Source organism: Sardina pilchardus, chromosome 12 (genome assembly GCF_963854185.1).
Source record: "Sardina pilchardus chromosome 12, fSarPil1.1, whole genome shotgun sequence".
Classification (NCBI taxonomy): Eukaryota; Metazoa; Chordata; class Actinopteri; order Clupeiformes; family Clupeidae; genus Sardina; species Sardina pilchardus.
Window position 1 is genome coordinate 24,429,300 of NC_085005.1, and position 17,229 is coordinate 24,446,528.

A 17,229-nucleotide genomic window follows, 5' to 3' on the forward strand; every position below is an offset into this window, starting at 1 on the left:
TCCTGTGAAGTTTCCATGGTAGCAGATTGGACTATTAACAGCCCAGTTCTAGTTATGTTTTTTTTTTCTTCAAAGTACAGAGCATTGATGGATCATTTCATTCACTTTAGTTTTTATCTCTCTTTTTTTTTTACTGTCACACGTCAAAATGACAATATCAACAGATGTTACAGCTCTGGTACAAAGAGTGTCTGACCTTCTCCAATAAACAGATTTAAAAACAAAAGACCATGTTCCGATTGTGAATCCATAAAAGATTTGTTTCTTTTTTTGTCCTTTAAAATAACACTTGATCAAAAGAAAAAAAAATCTGTATACATTATAATCAAGGGGAAGGGAGTGATGAATATACACACATCAAAAATGCACATTTTTGCTTTTTTTTTTTTCTTCCCCAAAAGTGTAAAAGACATCCCATTTACAGCATTAACGTTTACAAATGTACAACTGTACAGACGAAATAAAAGCATCACTACTATGTTTAGCAAGGCCTGTCCAACATCACAACTAGTTTGTATTTTTTTTGTCTTCTCCTATTTAAACTAATAAACTTACACTTATTAACTGCACATATACTACATGTATTCTACAATTACTCATAAGAAGCAAAAAACGAAAAGCCATTAATATACTAGCGTTACAGAAGAGTTGTATAGCATTTGACAGCAGCCCTTCCAGACACCCCCCACTCTGCATAACTTGCATATTCAGACTGAATCGTCGCTGAAGTAATGCTCCCTCACCGGCTCATGCCCAAAAAAACCTTCGAAAAACGCCGACCCCTTCCGCCAAAATTTACCATCGCTTGGCTCAAATGAGCATGCTCGCATTAAATAGAATTAAAAAAAAGAAAAGAAAAAAAACACGATCTCACAAAGGGAGACGTAAGAGCCAATTACAATCCACAAAAAAAGGTCTCCTGCCTTGCTTGCCCAGTCACCCAGCTATCCTCTCTCGGTGTGGAAGGTGCCGCCATCCTGGCCCCCGGCCCCCCTCCCCCACCCCGTTCCCCGAAAAAAGCAACAATATCTTTAATATTTACTCATACATAAAGATGCTATACATTTTTGCCTAAACTAGTACTATGTAAAGAGATGATTTCAGTACATAAACAATACCGTTTTCCTAGGGCAGTGTTCATCTCGAATAACTACGACAGATAGATGTTCCACAGACATGATGAAGGAAAAAAAAAATTATATCATTCCGTAAGCATTAAATCCAGACACGGCATGCCAGCGTTCCCCGCTAACCAGTCCCTGCCCACTACCACCCCAGTAAAACCCACCCACCACCCGCCCCTCCCCCCCAGCTCCCCAAAATCCTACTCCCCACTCCCACGCAACGATGGAAAGACAACACTGGTCTCGCTCGGTCACGAAAAATGACCAACCAATGTACTTCGGTCTCAGGCTCTGCTCTCGAAAAACAACTTAAACAGAATTCAGTTCGGCACTGCAGCCAGTAGCTCTGAAGGTAATTTAGGAGGCCAAAGTCACCCTAGTGAACTGTGGCTGGGAAGGGAAAAAAAAAACAGAACACGCACACAAAAAGAGTAAAAAGAAAGAGAGCGCAGGATGTTGAACTAACATAGCCTGCCGTGGGGGGAGTTTGTAACCTCGCGCTTATTTCCTCTCCTTGTCCGAGAAAAAATTCATTAAATAGAAGAACGCAAAAGAGAGAAAAAAAAGAAAAAGGTACACAGAAATCAGCTACCACAAAGCTGTAGTCCGATGTTATTTCATTAACTGGGGAGTTTGACTCCAAAGAAAGGAAAAGTAAGAAATCAGAGGAAGCTGAGGCCTAATAACCCAGTTGCCTCCGAGCAACTCTGTGTCTGTACCAAACAAAAGATCGGCGACTGGATCTGCCAAATATTCATTTGACTAACTCAATGGCACAAGAGACGGAGTGTTTGCCGGCAAGCTGAGTCGGTGCTAACCATCTATCCCAAAAACGGAAACGCTAGATGCTAGATGGAGATTAGATTATTGATTTGTGTGAAATCAACTGCTTTGGCATTAGTACCACGGTCTAAACTCGGGGGCCATGAGGTGAGGTCTACCAATGTCACCACTTACTGCTAGTATGAGAATTATGGGTACTAAAAATAAAATAAAATAATAATTAATATTATTTTAAAAAGGATCACTCAGTTTGGCTTTATAAAGTCACTTGCTGGTGTAAATTGTAAGAATTGTAAATTTCAGCAAATTTGTATACGTTTTCTACAGAGAATTTACAAGGTAAAAAAAAAATGTACAAGATATATATATATATATATATACGTATATACGAAAAACCAGTCAGTTACATCAATTACATCATAAACAAGGGCTAGTTGTGCTTTACCCAGAGATGGCCTGCAGACTGTGCACCCCCTAGTGGTCATGAGGGAAAACTGCACCAGGGCAAGCACAGAGGCTATCGTCGCACCTCACTGCACTATGAGCTGAAGTCGACTTTTTTTTCTGTCTCATTATTTTTATATAATTATCTCCTCTTCTTTTTCATCGTCTTCTGTATTTTTTTTTTGGTAATTCCCCCAAGGGGAAGCAATTGAGGGTGTCTAGAGGAGCCCAGCAGGGTCGAGTGCACCTTTATAGAGCTAGCCAAGGAGGGGTTTATGGGATGGGGGGAGGGAGGGAGGGAGGGTGCGTGGGTTGGGTGACGGATGGGGAGGGGAGAGCCTACATCAGGCCGTTGGTGGGACCCCCGATCGGTCCTAGGTCTGAGCCACTCTTCATGTAGTACTTCTCCAGCTTGGCCAGGATGTGCTTACCGTACGTGTACTTGCGCAGGGTCGCAATATGTGGCCGGATCTGAGGAAGAAAGAGAGGGGGGGGGGGGGGGGGGGGGGAATGCAATATTGAATTAATTGCTTGTTTTCTCCCTGACACATCACCTCTTTATTTCAAGGCAACTTCTTGGTAATCTTTATGCAGCAGGAAAACAATACTACTTTCCCTGAAATCACACAGTATATCTACATACGTTGCTATACACATCACAAAAACTGATCAATGCCTGATCTATAACATTGAGCGTTACCTTATGCATGATGATCTTGCGCTGGGCAGGTTCGGCCATGTCGATCATCCTCTGCACCACGTAGTTGGCGTACTGGTCCTTCATCATGGTGTAGAGGGCGCTGTGGGGGCCGTCCTTCTGACAGCACACCTCGTCGATCAGCAGCGCCCGCTCGGCGCGGGAGGAGTGGATGACGCACTTCTCCACCACGTTACTGAGAGGAGAGAGAGACAAGAGAGAGAGAGAGACGGACGGACGGGGGTCAGAGGGCGCAGCAGGGGAGGAGGGGGGCAAGAGAATGGGTGCCTCTCAACATGCCTCCTCGATCCTCAGTGCTCGATCCTCGAGGGGCGTTCCCACTAATCTATAACTAACACTGGATAGACTATTGTTTCCCCCCCATCATTCTTTATGTAGATCAGTGAGGATCGAGGCCCGAGGAGCGAGGGAGGACGTATAAGCGCTGCATCCGAGGCACCTAATGACCACAGATCGGATCGTGGGAACGGCAGACTTCAATTTGTGGCACGTAGCCACGTTACAAGGGACACGTTATAAAGAGGCCGGAAGTGTGAAGCCGATTCTGTATTTATTTAGCATCTTATTATTTTTTTTTTCCCTTTGTGTACTTTAATTTTTCCCATATCAGTGTCCTGATGGGGAGTATGGGGATAGCCAGACTAATCCTCCTCTGCTTTCGCCCCATAAGACATGTCAGAGGCCCAAGACATCCTGCCAAGCCCACAGTCCTTACCCCCCTCTTCCACCTACTTGGAATATTTTATGTCTATACACAAAATATGTATTTTGTTATAGTGTCTCGTAAATGTGCACTCTGGATACTGGGCCTTTTGTTCTGTCGGTTGATCATTAATCCATAAGGACAGATGATGCGTTCGCAGATGCTCAAAGGCATTCGGCTTGAAATAAAAGCACGTGGCCTAGCTCCAGTCAAAAGAACAAAGGCCGACAGTACCTTATTTTTAAACCTGCAGCACTACCTCAGTGTCTCAGTCCCTATCATGTTGAAATGTTGACATTGCAGGATTCAGCACTGATTAGAGAGCCGGGGAAAGAGAGAAACAGACTTGCGTGCCCTTTTTGATATTGCACAGCTCTGTGGTCAAGCAGATGTACTTTGATAGACATCCTGGAATTTAACTAAAGCTCTGCAGAATAATTCATTTAGAGAATATTCTCTCGTGCACTCCAGACTACAATGTCTGTAGAATGTGACATCAAACTAAAATATAAAAAGGTGACCCCAAATTTGTATCATACTGTACTTTTAACTCCGCTACTGTATATGAGCAGGTAGTAACGATACATCTCCATCCAGTAATTCATTCCTCTGTTTGACTATCAGACGGTGAAAACAAATTGATGGCACCTATGGGGTATACTACAAAGCTAGTTAGGTAGCGATGTATGCTGCGCTCAAAGCCAGTGTATGCCTGCAATCTCAGCACCGCCAAGCGCTTTCAGTTGAAATAACACATTCAACAGCATAACAATACTGTATGAAATGAATGCAAGTAACATTGACTGTGTACTCAAATAAGTAGAACTTCAAAGTTCCTGATGGCAAACAATAGTCATTAGTATACACCCTTCCTGGTACCGAACACTACATGGGTACATGGGCTAGTAGGCGCTCACTCACCTGGCGAACTTGTGCTGGCTCAGGGCAAGCACCTTGCCGCGCACCTCGGCCACAATCTTGCTCTTGTCCTCGGGCCGGCCGTGCTCCAGGACGTGCTGGATGACGTAGTTCCCATACTGATCCTGCAAGGCATCATGGGAAAAGATAGGGGGCCGGTTAAAAGGCCACTCAAAGGGACTGAACTCGGTCCAGTTATTACTTATTAATACATGAATTTTCAAAGACTAACAGGGTGTGGATTTTAGCACTTTAAAAAATATGAAAGCGATTGCAATTCTGTGGAAGTATTTAAGGCCAGCATCAATCATCCAATGTGAGGAGATGATGGATACGTTTGGATGTTGACAGAAGGATGACAGCTTTACAATAAATGCTGATTAAAACAGCCAGTTCTTCATACCTACAACTCTCCCTGGGTCTGCCGTGCTAAAACACTCATGACAAATTAGCCTCATCTCATTGGACGTGTATTAACTGGCCTTTTGTGGTCCACACAGAATGCAATACTAGTACGATCAAACACAAAACACGAGTAGAACATGCATGACACAAAACAAATATATCAATATATACATAGATTTAAATCAACCACGTATGTACATACATTACCCACACACAAAAACTTGAAAGGCTATACAGTGATTGTGACAGCTTTTATGACCCATCTGACCTTTGGAGCAGTGCTACAGAGGAGGATGCCCTCGCTAACCCCCAGCAATCACTCCGAGTGCATTCAGGTCCAGACACACCAACGTTCGACTGCCATGTGGCTTCAGTGCCGTGCCAATTTGCGAAACATTGATACTATTAAAGTAGGGGACCCTTGCCCGTTACGATAACCAATGCAAACACGTATGACTTAAGCGCTCGCTTTAAAAGAAAAATATCTCTATCAAAATAATAAAATAAAAAAGCTCGACCATTCTGAGGACTCTTGAGCTTCTCACTGAACTCGTACAACTGAGATTAGTTGGGCTATGCAAACAAGCACACTGAAGTCAATGTTGCTGGTCCAACGTGGAACAGAAATGCTCTGGGGATTATTCCTATGAAGCATTCAGAACGGAGGGAGGGAGAAAGAGAGAGAGAGAGAGTGAGAGAGAGAGAGTGTGAGAGTGAGAGTGTGAGAGAGAGAGAGAGAGAAAGACAGAGAGAGAGAGAGAGAAAGAGAGAGAGACAGAGAGAGAGAGAGAGAGAGAGAGAGAGAGAGAGAGAGAAAGAGAGAGAGACAGAGAGAGAGAGAGAGAGTGTGAGAGAGAAAGACAGAGAGAGACAGAGAGAGAGAGAGAGAGGAGGCAGGAGGAAGCGTGCCAGGCAGAGGTCTGTGAGTACAACAGGGTGCGGTGGGGCTGTTAAAAAGGAGGGAAGAGAAGAGCGGGACAGAAGAGTGGAGTGCAGGCGGGTGTGCGGGACAAAGGAGGGAGGGGTTGGGCTGGTCACTCTCTCCTCTGGGGGAGAAAGGGGAAGTTACATAATCTGTGGTAGCAGTTGACACAGCAGACAAAAAGCTGCTGCATGCGTGTGGTGTGTAGTGTAGTGCAGTGTACTACAGTAGAGTGTGTGTGTGTGTGTGTGTGTGTGTGTGTGTGTGTGTGTGTGTGTGTGTGTGTGTGTGTGTGTGTGTGTGTGTGTGTGTGTGTGTGTGTGTGTGTGTGTGTGTGTGTGTGTGTGTGTGGTCTGAAAAAATGTTTTTGGAAGGCGGAGGACAGAGAGCCAGCCGAAGAGGGAGCAGAGGAAGGCGACATCTACGCGTTAGACAAAGGAAAAAGCCGGAAAGCTGGTTAACAAGGAGGGGGAAACTGCACCGTGTGCGACTGTGCGAGGAAGATGAGGAGAAGGAGGAGGAAGAGTGGGTGGGAGGAGGAGGGGAGGTGCATTGCTCTGACCTTGAAGAGCGCATCGCTGGACCCTGTATGATATGTTTTGTGTGTCATCTCCAATGAAACGCCTTGATACTTCTAGATGGAATATAAGTGGGGTTGGGGGGTGGGGTGGGGGAGGGCAAGGGGGAGGGTGGGGGGGGGGGGGGTTGTGGGTTCAGGTCATCCAGGTTATCAGTGTCCACATGGCACAGGCCACTGAGGCAGCATCAACACACACACACACACACACTTCATCTAAGCACAATGGTGGTTTCAACACGAGGCAAGAGCCTTAACAGTTAAATGTACAAAATGATAGCCAACGACAACACATGTAAACTAAAAGTAAAAAAACATACAAACGATAACATAAGCAAAAACAAGATCATGCAGACATGCAAGTCTCTGGGCGTAGCGCACACACCCACTTATGAACGGGTGCTGCGAGACGAGAAGATAAATAAATGAAACTCAAAAAGGTTCAGGTTCCCCCCCTCCCCTCGGCCTCGGCCTCGGGCAGGCCGGAGGGGAAGCCTGGGGCTGGAGTAGTGGCGCTTACCTGGCCCAGCTGCTCAGAGTGCTGGTGCAGCTCCTCCAGGATGGGCAGGGTCTGCTCCTGGGTGCAGTGCTCCAGGATGCGCTGGATCACCCGGCAGCCATATGGGTGGGTGGACAGCACAAACACCTACAGGACAGGAAGACACACACAGACAGACACACACACACAAACAGACACATACACAGACATACACACAGACACACACACAGACACACACACAGACATACACACAGACACACACACAGACACACACACACACAGACACACACACAGACACACACACAGACACACACACAGACACACACACACACACACACACACAAAAGCAAGACACTGCATTAGGCCAGTAACGCCAACAGCACCGCTGGGTAAGAAGCATACTCATTCTGTCTCATCATAGCACTACAACACTCTCAAATACGGTGCACTGTCAGGGCCACACGATGGCCTGAAAGACACAAGAACAGGAGACACAAAAGGCCGGCGCCCACCAAACACGTATGCGGAGCGACAAGAAAAAAAAAAATAGAACTCCATTGCTTTTAACGGAGCATGTATGCCGTGCGGCAGCTGCGCAGGGTTAGAAAGCTGTTCTAAAACCCTGTACGCCAAGCCTACACCGTTAAACGGCATGTCCGGTGGGCGCCGGCCTTTAGAGCCGTTTGGGTGAAATGATGCCTCTTAGACTTTTTGAACCTCGCCACTGAAGTGCAATGCTAGAGCACTTGAGTCAATGGAATCCCACACTTTGTGGCTAGGCGATTGCTAGTTAAATGCCTAACTTGCTTTAGGGAACATAAATGAATACGGTCAGTCAAAAACGAAGCGTTAAATAATGCATATATGCCTCCGCGGTGTCTCGTCTCGAGTGAGAATTTGATTTGGAACTGAATTTAAGGTCATTCGCCAGCGAGGGCGGGGAGGCGGGGAGGCAAACTGCGCAGCAGATCTAATCCCTTTAAATGGATGAGACTCCGCTCTGCTGTAATCTGATGACTTCTGCTGCAAAGCCTCGCCCGCCGACACAACTCTCATTTCATTTCATTTCATTTCGCTTTTTGGCATTTGTGAATATGGCGTCGTGTGGGGCGCCTGTGAGCAAAAGGCTACGATGAATGAAGCGCCAAGCTGCTGAAGCAACCGACGTGTGCACAAGTTCGCACTGTATGTTCCCAAACCCCACACCATATATAACTATACGCAAACAAAGGTGTGTGTGTCTGAGTGTGTGTGTGAGTGCGTGCGTGTGTGCGAGCGCGTGGGTGGGTTACCTGTCCCTGGAAGGCGTCGATGATGAACTGCAGGGCTTGGGGCTGCACACACTCGATGCACTTCTGCACCACGTGGTTTCCGTTCTGGTCTTTCACACACTTCAGCACGTGGCCGTCCAGCTCTCGCACGATGTCACTCTAGAGAACGGGACAGAATAGTCACCTCTTCTACCTCAACCACACCCCCCCGACACACACAATTTCACTCTAGAGAACGGGACAGAAGTCACCTCTTCTTCGTCAACTACACCCCCCGACACGCACTTCACAAGCTCATTCTACATCACTTAACCATTCTTCATTTACTCAAGACTTCTGTCTAAAAGAATCTGTCACTCTAGAGAACGGGACAGAATAGTCTCCTCTTCTTCGTAAACCACACCCCCCGACACACAACACATCACAAGCTCATTCTACATCACTTAACCATTCTTCATTCACTCAAGACTTTTGTCTAAAAGAATCTGTATAAACTATTAATCTATCGGCATCAGTAACATTTACAAACACACAAATTACTAAATTATTAAAATACTGACTGAAAATACACAAACAAACACAGCAATATGGTCATCTTTACGCCGCTAAAAAAAAAAGAAGGGTAAGAAATGGCGGATTGACTTACAATTACCTGCTGGTCGGAGGAGATGGACTCGAGCGCCTTCTGGATGACACGGCAGCCGTACATCTGCAGGGCCAGGGGCAGAACGTGCCCGCGGATACGCGTCGCCAACGCCAGCTTCTGATCGGCACTGCCAAACTAGGAAGGGAGAACAAGACGGAGACGCACACAGTTAGGAATCCGTTAACGTCATCACACAAACTACAATTGGGTGTTTACATACTCTCAAAATGAGCAAACCTGTTATCAAAGCAACACTATGTACAGCTAACGATTAAAGTTCATTATTCGAAAGGGTTAAAGAATAAACTTTAAAAAAAAAAAGACTGTTGCTTCTATCAACAAAAGCCATAGCTAGGTATGCTAAACTGAGCTGCACGGCAAGGCGTTTGAGGGGGAGGGGAGCGTGTGTGTGCACCTCAAAGAACTTCTGGATGACATAGTTGCCAAAGACATCAGTCATGAGCTGGTAGGCAGCCTGCAGGATCTCCCCAAACACCATCTGCCTCTCCGCGGGGGTGGCCCTCTCCAGCTTCTGCTGGATGAACCTGGGTAGGAAAACACACACACACACACACACACACACATATATATATATGAGAAGAGATACATGTGCAGAGAGGCCCTAATAAAAACTTAAACACACCTTTATGGCACATCATACATGCATTTATCTCTCTCTCTCTTCCTCATTTACACACAAACAGAACAGATACAAAGGCACACACAAAACAGGACATAAGCAAACACACACACATACACACACACACACGAACATGTGGATACCACATGAAGCTAGGCGCCCATGTGTACACCTGCTTGTGTGTGTGTTTCCATCGACACGCTGGGAGAACTGAACCATGAAAAGGGCTTGTTTGAGTCTACCTTGTGTACACACACACAGAGAATGAGGCCACTGACGCAATTTCCAGGAAAGTCTCAGTGAAAAGTGCCAGTATGCCTGAGACTTCGGACAAACAAGTAATACTAAATGACTAATTAGAACGCTTTAGCGGGTGCATCCGCGCATTAAGGCAAGTGGCATTGCACCTTGCTGTAGGTCCGTCCTTGAGGAACTTCAATTTCAGACTGTTTGTGTGCGTGTGTACACTGGCAGGGCGTTATCTGTGAGAGGAAGTACAGTATATATGTATATAAAGGGAGAATGTACATCAGTGTGTGTTTACAAAACTTTACAATGAAGGTACAACAATGTATGCGTCTGTGTGGGCACGTTCAAGTCTGTGTTCTTGTGGGTGACTAACCAGACAGTGCAAGGGTCACCAACGGACTTGAGTAATCTATATACCGCTGAAATGCCTATGCGTGTGTGGCACACCACATTCACTAAAAGAGGGTAGTGGCACAGGGCGTAGCAGTGCTTCTGCACCCATCAGACAAAGAATGATCGTGTGTGTGTGTGTGTGTGTGTGTGTGTGTGTGTGTGTGTGTGTGTGTGTGTGTGTGTTCGGAGAAGTACTGTTTATTTTGTGCTTGTGCGTCCATGGTGTCGTGTTAGTATGCCACAGTAGTGGCTCTGTATTCATCTTTATGAAGCAGACAACAACAGGTGTGTGCGTATATGGGTATGTGTGAGTGGAACATAGTAGCGTTAGTGTATGCATTGGTATGTGACGGGGGTAGGTGTGTGTGACTGATATTGTTATCTGCCTCATACCAATGCATACACTAGCACAACTGTGTGTGTGTGTGTGTGTGTGTGTGTGTGTGTGTGTGTGTGTGTAATATAGTAGTGTTAATGTATGCATTGGTATGAAGCAGATAATGTGCATAGGTAGGTGTGTGTGTGTGTGTGTGTGTGTGTGTGTGTGTGTGTGTAATATAGTAGTGTTAATGTATGCATTGGTATGAAGCAGATAATGTGCATAGGTAGGTGTGTGTGTGTGTGTGTGTGTGTGTGTGTGTGTGTGTGTGTGTGTGTGTGTGTAATATAGTAGTGTTAATGTATGCATTGGTATGAAGCAGATAACAATGTGCATAGGTAGGTGTGTGTGTGTGTGTGTGTGTGTGTGTGTGTGTGTGCGTGCGCGTGCCCCCACCTGGAGCCGTGCTGGTCCTGGGAGAACTCCACCATGTGGCCGGGCAGGTCGCGCAGCTGCAGGTTGGGGAAGCGGTTGTTGCGGAAGTCCTCCAGCAGGCGGCTGCGTCCGGACGGCATGACGTCGGAGCGGCTGTAGCGCGGCCGGGACGACGGCGGGAACAGCTGGCTGCTGGAGCTGAAGAGGCTGGAGGCGCCGCCGCCCGTGCTCCGGTACTTGGCCTCCGCGCCCGGCGCCGCCGAGATGTAGCGCCCGCTGCCGTTAGTCAGGCCGCCTGCGCCGCACAGAGGGGTCAGAGGTTAAGGATGAGACGGAAAGGAACCGACTGAAACGGCATAAAGGCCCGTTCACACCAAGAACGATAACGATAACTATAACCATAACGATAACAGCGTCCACACTGGCCAACGATAAGAAAAGTCTCTCCTCGTGTTAATGAATGTGATGGCTAGAATGTTATGGGTTCTGATCGGCTGTTAGCTTTTTATCGTACTCAAAATCGCTCTGAAAGTGATCAACAACAATATAGATCTTCATGAAGTTATCGTAATAGTTTTTGTGTGAACGTTATCATTCATATTAACGAGAACGATATTTGTTTAAATACAGTAGTAATCGTTCTTGGTGTGAACGGCCTTAAGGATCTCTTCTCATTCGTCTTTTTACCTATCCTCCCTTCCGTCCTTCCTCAGTCTTTAGAGCAATGGGAACGAGCCGGAGGACCGAGAGAGGAAGGAAGGGAGGATGGTTAAAAAGATGAACTAGAAGAGCCCTAGGTGTTTATAAGCGTTTATAAGCGGTATGAACCATTGGGAGTCTTATGTTCAAGCATTGTCCCCTAGAAACAGCCCTGGTGAGAACTGGGGGGGTTACAGCCATCATCTATGGGGTTTGACAGCAATCACACACACACAGGCTATAAACCATTGGGAGCCTTATGTTCAAGCATTGTCCCCTAGAAACAGCCCTGGTGAGAGAGCTGTGGGGTTGGTGCTGGTGGTTGTGTGTGTGTGGGGGGGCATGGGGGCTCTTACCCAGGGGGAGGCTGTGTGTGTGTGGGGGGGCATGGGAGCTCTTACCCAGGGGGCGGCTGTGTGTGTGTGGGGGGGCATGGGAGCTCTTACCCAGGGGGAGGCTGTGTGTGTGGGGGGACGGGGGGGACGGGGGGACTCTTACCCAGGGGGAGGCTGGAGGAGGTTGTGTGTGGGGGGGTCTTACCCAGGGGGAAGCTGAAGGAGGTTGTGTGTGGGGGGGACGTGGGGGCTCTTACCCAGGGGGAGGCTGGAGGAGGATCCGTGGGAGGAGGGCAGGGAGGGCGGTGGGGTGAGCGGGGAGTGTCCCGGGGTCAGGCCGATGGGGCTGGGGGAGGACGAGTAGCCCAGGCTGTTGTAGAAGGGCTGGCCGATGGGGGTCAGGCTGCTGCCGCCGCTGCGCTTGTACAGGTCAGAGCTGGGCAGCAGGGAGTCACGGCGAGACACACTGCTGCTGCTGGAGCTGCCCACTGCAGAGGGAGACGAGAGAGACGAGAGAGAGAGAGAGAGAGAGAGATGGAGATTTAAAAGGGGGGGGGGGGGGGTTGGAAAGAGTGGGAGAGAGATGAAGATTGAAGGGAATGGTTGGGGAGTTAGTTAGAGAGAGAGAGAGAGAGACAGAGAGGAAGAGAAGAGAAAGGAGATGGAGATTGAAGGGGGGGTTGGAAAGAGAGGGAGAGAGAGCAAGAGAGGGGAGAGAGAGAGAGAGAGAGAGAGAGAGATACAAAAGGACAAGCAACAGATGGAACAAGTTAGCAAATCCTCTTATATTAGCAAAAGCCATTAGCCAATCTTTAGCTAATTAATCTTTAATTAATCTTTAGTTAATTCACTTCAGTTAACTCATTGGCTGCCAGCGATTTTCAGTGCAGAGCGCTCCATACTGCCAGACGTTTTACAGCATTTTGACTGTTTTTCCAAGATCCACCGAACGGTGAGCTTTATGACTATGTAAACACCGAAGGTACCAAATGAAAGAGTAGACTCTCTTCTTTCACCAGGAAAAACGGCTTGTTTCACGTGTTTTCCATCCTTGATGTAAGAAGTAAGCATATTTATTCCCTGCATCGAGTGCAAACTAGATCCACTGTGGTCGATCTTCAGTGTGTTTGCTAGTTGTCTCTGCATGACTTGTGCACTCTAGGCAGATACTAATGATCCAAATGGCACTGTTGCCATCTAGAGGTTCGGATCGCTAGTGCAGTCTGTTTACAAGCCTGAAACTCTGCCAGATCGTTCCCAAGAACACCCAGAAGCCATCCCCATTGAAAACGGCAATTGACGTCTATAGACGTCAATGGCAGTCAACGTATGTGTCTAAATTGACGTTTAAAGACGTCAATGGCAGTTAATGAGTTAATATAATGCATTGGACTGTTTTCCACATACACTTGTGAATATTCTTGTGGCTTTTCCCCCTCATCAATCTAAGAAATACTAAAATTACTAGGAAATATTCAGACACTTCACTCACTCCCTCTCAGATGCTTAAAACTTCAAAACATCCATCATCCCACCACACTTTCCAAACACCCTCCTCCTCCTCCTCCTCATTTAGTCATTCATTCATTCGTCAGTCATGTTGATTTGTTGATTTGCTTTTTATCATCCTGTTTACATTGTAGTGTATGTTGTGTGTGACGTCTTAAGCTGCTGGGACCTTGAATTTCCCCTTGGGGATCAATAAAGTATCTAACTATCGATTGATCGATCGATCGATCTATCGATCGATCTCTCTTTCTCTCCATCTCTCTTTCTCTCCATCTCTCTTTCTCTCCATCTCTCTTTCTCTCCATCCCTCTTTCTCTCCATCCCTCTTTCTCTCCATCCCTCTTTCTCTCCATCTCTCTTTCTCTCAGTTTCTCTCTCTATCTATCTATCCATCATCCTCCAACCCACCTGAAGATCCGAAGCCGCCCAGTGCCGAGCCCAGGCCCACGCCCAGGGAGCCGCCGGTGCCGCTGAAGCCCAGCGAGGAGCTCTGTGGCGGGGGAGGCTGCTGCTGGGCCGAGGTGTGGGAGAAGAGCGAGCTGCTCTGGGAGGTGGGCGCCACGGAGCCCGAGCCGTAGAAGGAGCTGGAGGGCAGGCCGCTGGACTGCTGCTGCTGCTGCTGCATCTGCTGCTGCTGCTGTTGCTGCTGCTGCTGCTGCTGGGGCTGGCAGCCCATGGAGCGGTACAGGCCGTTGGCCGGGCCAGACATGTTGTTGCCCGAGCCAGAGGCGGAGGCTGCCGCGGCTACAGGAGTGGGGGGGGAGGGGGAGGGGCAGTGGGGGGTTGTGGGTTGTGAGGGTTGAGAGGAAGGAAGAAGAGGATGCACAGGGTACAGAAGTGTCCAGATCAGCCATCTTCAAATGCATTGTCCAAAGTTCAATTGAAAGTTTAAGTTTAGCACAACTGAGAATGTGTGTACACGCTTGCAACTCTCAGGAAATAATCTTTAAAAACAACAGCCGCTTTGATATGCTTACATAAACAGACGTATGTGTTTATATATGTAAGACATGTTTTTTTAAAAATATATATATATATATATATATATATACTGCAGCAGTACGGAACTGCTATTACAGTGACACAATGTGCTTATGTAAAAGTGAGCCAGAGAGTCCATTTAGTGGGCTATTTGGAGCTAAACTAACTGCCAATTACTTAGAGTCAAAGTGCACTTCAACAAATGCGAGCTGTGTTCACTGCTGCTCTGAACACTCCTCTATGGCTTCTACTTTCATTAGAGTAATTTCCTGTGAATTAGCTGCATTGTGCATAAGACGCAGAACAGTGTTTTTTTAAGTTAAAAGAAGAAAAATCATTAACTGTCCTTGTATATAACCTTCTAGCTAAAGAAATTTAGCTAAATCAACCTACAAGCTGCGGCTAATAGTTGGGAAGTTATGGTAGTGTTAGAAAAAAGCCTCAGAGTGCTCTGTCTGACACCCCTTGAGTGTTACTGGAGCCCGCAGCCAAGGGTGTGGTACCCGCTCACGCAGAGAGAATATTACAGTATGACTCAGAGAGAACAGCTCTCGGCGGGGCAGTCCCCGGGGTGCTTAGCTTACCGGCCTGAGCGGCGGCGGGGTTGATCAGGAGGGGCGTCTGCACCAGCCGGACCGGTCCACTCAGGCCCGTGCGCGCGCCAGGACCCATCACCAGCGCGCCGGTCTGGTCGTAGTACGCGGCCGGAGCCAGAACCTGATAGCCTGCGAGGGCGCCAACACACACAAATACAAAGACATTTCGGTCACACACACACATTTGTCTGGGTTTTCACCATACTAAACTCAATCTTTCTAAGATTGAACATTAGTCTGGCGAGGCTGCGCTTTGATTCTACTGCACTTCGCGTCGCTTAGGTTTCGTTTTCGGGGCGTCACCGGCCAATAGCGCGCCAGGACTAGAGTATGGCCGTTTCTGATTGGAGCCAAAGATTCTGGCAGTAAACAGCGAAAATAGATCTGCTTGTATCCAGCCTGAGCTGCGGGGCGAAATTCAAATTCCCCGGAAGTTCAGGCAGGGTTCACCCAGCCTAACACACACACACACACACACACAACTTTGGGGTAACTTTTTGAGCAAGGCTGTTGTTGTTGGGTAACCAGGGATATGTTCTGATTGGATGACAATTCACCTACTGATGACCAAAGTTCTCTCACATAGGTTGTTGCCCAATTTCAATGTGAATGTGCCAGAACCACACTACCAAGCAGCACTGCTCAAACAGTAGCAATGCGTTTACACCACGTTCGGATCCAAGTGCACGCTCGGTCAAGTCCGACCAGTCATCTCCCCGTGCCACCCCATCTCTCCCTTACACTCCGGTCACACTTCTCACTGTCCTCTCAATAAAGCCCCAAAAAAAGCCCAAAAATATACCTTTAAAAGTAGCCTTGGTAGTGCAGCGTATCATCAGGGCTACCGAGGCCATCAAGATGCTACCGAGTACCATTTATGATGCATTTTACAGACCTACAGGGCATGTGTCCAATATAATTAAGATGTGCAAGGAGACTCTAGACTCTGGAGGAGAGCATTCACTTAAAGTGTAAGTTTGGCGGAAATTGAAAATAAAGCTATTTTCTGAATGAAAATACATCAACTAAGCCGTGGAGGAAGTAATTTTCGCTCATCACGCAGTACAGAGCTAGCACGGGCAGGAACGACAGCCCAAAATCGCAAACAGAGGGTGTGGATGGGGATTGGAGCCACACGCTATCAAAATCGCATTTTTAAACCACTAACATTGCTCAAAACAGCGCCAAACCTCATCAGTAGCTTGCTCTAGGTGTCTACACATAAAACGAAGCACCAAACAGTCTGTAAACTTTGGAATAGTCAGTATACACGTAGAATCAATTCGAGACCGCAATTCCATCTAAAGCACAGAAATGTCTCGCGAGATCTCACACGGAAGCACGGCACCTATTCCTACAGGTAGTCAAAATCGCATTTTTAAACCACTAACATTGCTCAAAACAGCGCCAAACCTCGTCAGAAGCTTGCTCTAGGTGTCTACACATAAAACGAAGCACCAACAACTTGGCTCATGAACCCGACGTTTATAAAAGAAGACTGTTATGAATATAACCCCTTCCAGCTCCTCACGAGGGAAAGTCCACGACCTCTCGTGTGAGATCTCGCGAGACATGTATGTGCTTCAGATGGGGTGTTGCGGTCTCGAATTGATTCTACGTGTATACTGACTATTCCAACGTTTACAGACTGATTGGTGCTTCGTTTTATGTGTAGACACCTAGAGCAAGCTACTGATGAGGTTTGGCGCTGTTTTGAGCACTGTTAGTGGTTTAAACATGCGATTTTGAAAGCGTGTGGCTCCAATCCCCATCCACACCCACTATTTGCGATTTTGGGCTGTCGGTCCTGCCCGTGCTAGCTCTGTACTGCGTGATGAGCGAAAATTACTTCCTCCACGGCTTAGTTGATGTATTTTCATTCAGAAAATAGCTTTATTTTCAATTTCCGCCAAACTTACACTTTAACCTAAATAACAGAATTCAGTAAGAGGGTAGCTCTCAAGTGTGCGTTTGCGCAGTACAAACCATAAATGCAAATACTGTACTGTGGGGCAAACTTAAAATGTAGCCATCTTTTCCATTTTCTCTCAGATCTTCACAAA

The 17,229-nt window shown here is 47.1% G+C and overlaps 1 protein-coding gene across 9 annotated transcripts in view; it reads right to left on the bottom strand.

Annotated features, from left to right (window-relative positions):
- Positions 1 to 1,317: 1,317 nt before the first annotated feature.
- The window catches only part of pum2 (pumilio RNA-binding family member 2), a 32,676-nt gene continuing 16,764 nt past the window's right edge, over positions 1,318 to 17,229 (bottom strand). For 2 of the 9 annotated variants that reach the window (XM_062551587.1, XM_062551586.1), the window contains exons 12-23: positions 15,155 to 15,306; positions 13,998 to 14,333; positions 12,338 to 12,568; positions 11,068 to 11,341; positions 9,426 to 9,555; positions 9,011 to 9,145; positions 8,386 to 8,523; positions 7,115 to 7,240; positions 6,580 to 6,651; positions 4,694 to 4,815; positions 3,052 to 3,244; positions 1,318 to 2,822 (exon numbers count right to left, since the gene is read on the bottom strand). In XM_062551587.1, the coding sequence (XP_062407571.1) occupies positions 2,691 to 2,822; positions 3,052 to 3,244; positions 4,694 to 4,815; positions 6,580 to 6,651; positions 7,115 to 7,240; positions 8,386 to 8,523; positions 9,011 to 9,145; positions 9,426 to 9,555; positions 11,068 to 11,341; positions 12,338 to 12,568; positions 13,998 to 14,333; positions 15,155 to 15,306 (2,041 nt within the window). In that variant the 3' untranslated portion in view covers positions 1,318 to 2,690. The remainder of the gene's footprint in view (positions 2,823 to 3,051; positions 3,245 to 4,693; positions 4,816 to 6,579; positions 6,652 to 7,114; positions 7,241 to 8,385; positions 8,524 to 9,010; positions 9,146 to 9,425; positions 9,556 to 11,067; positions 11,342 to 12,337; positions 12,569 to 13,997; positions 14,334 to 15,154; positions 15,307 to 17,229) is intronic. The other 7 variants (XM_062551591.1, XM_062551590.1, XM_062551588.1 and 4 more) reach the window with 7 other exon arrangements.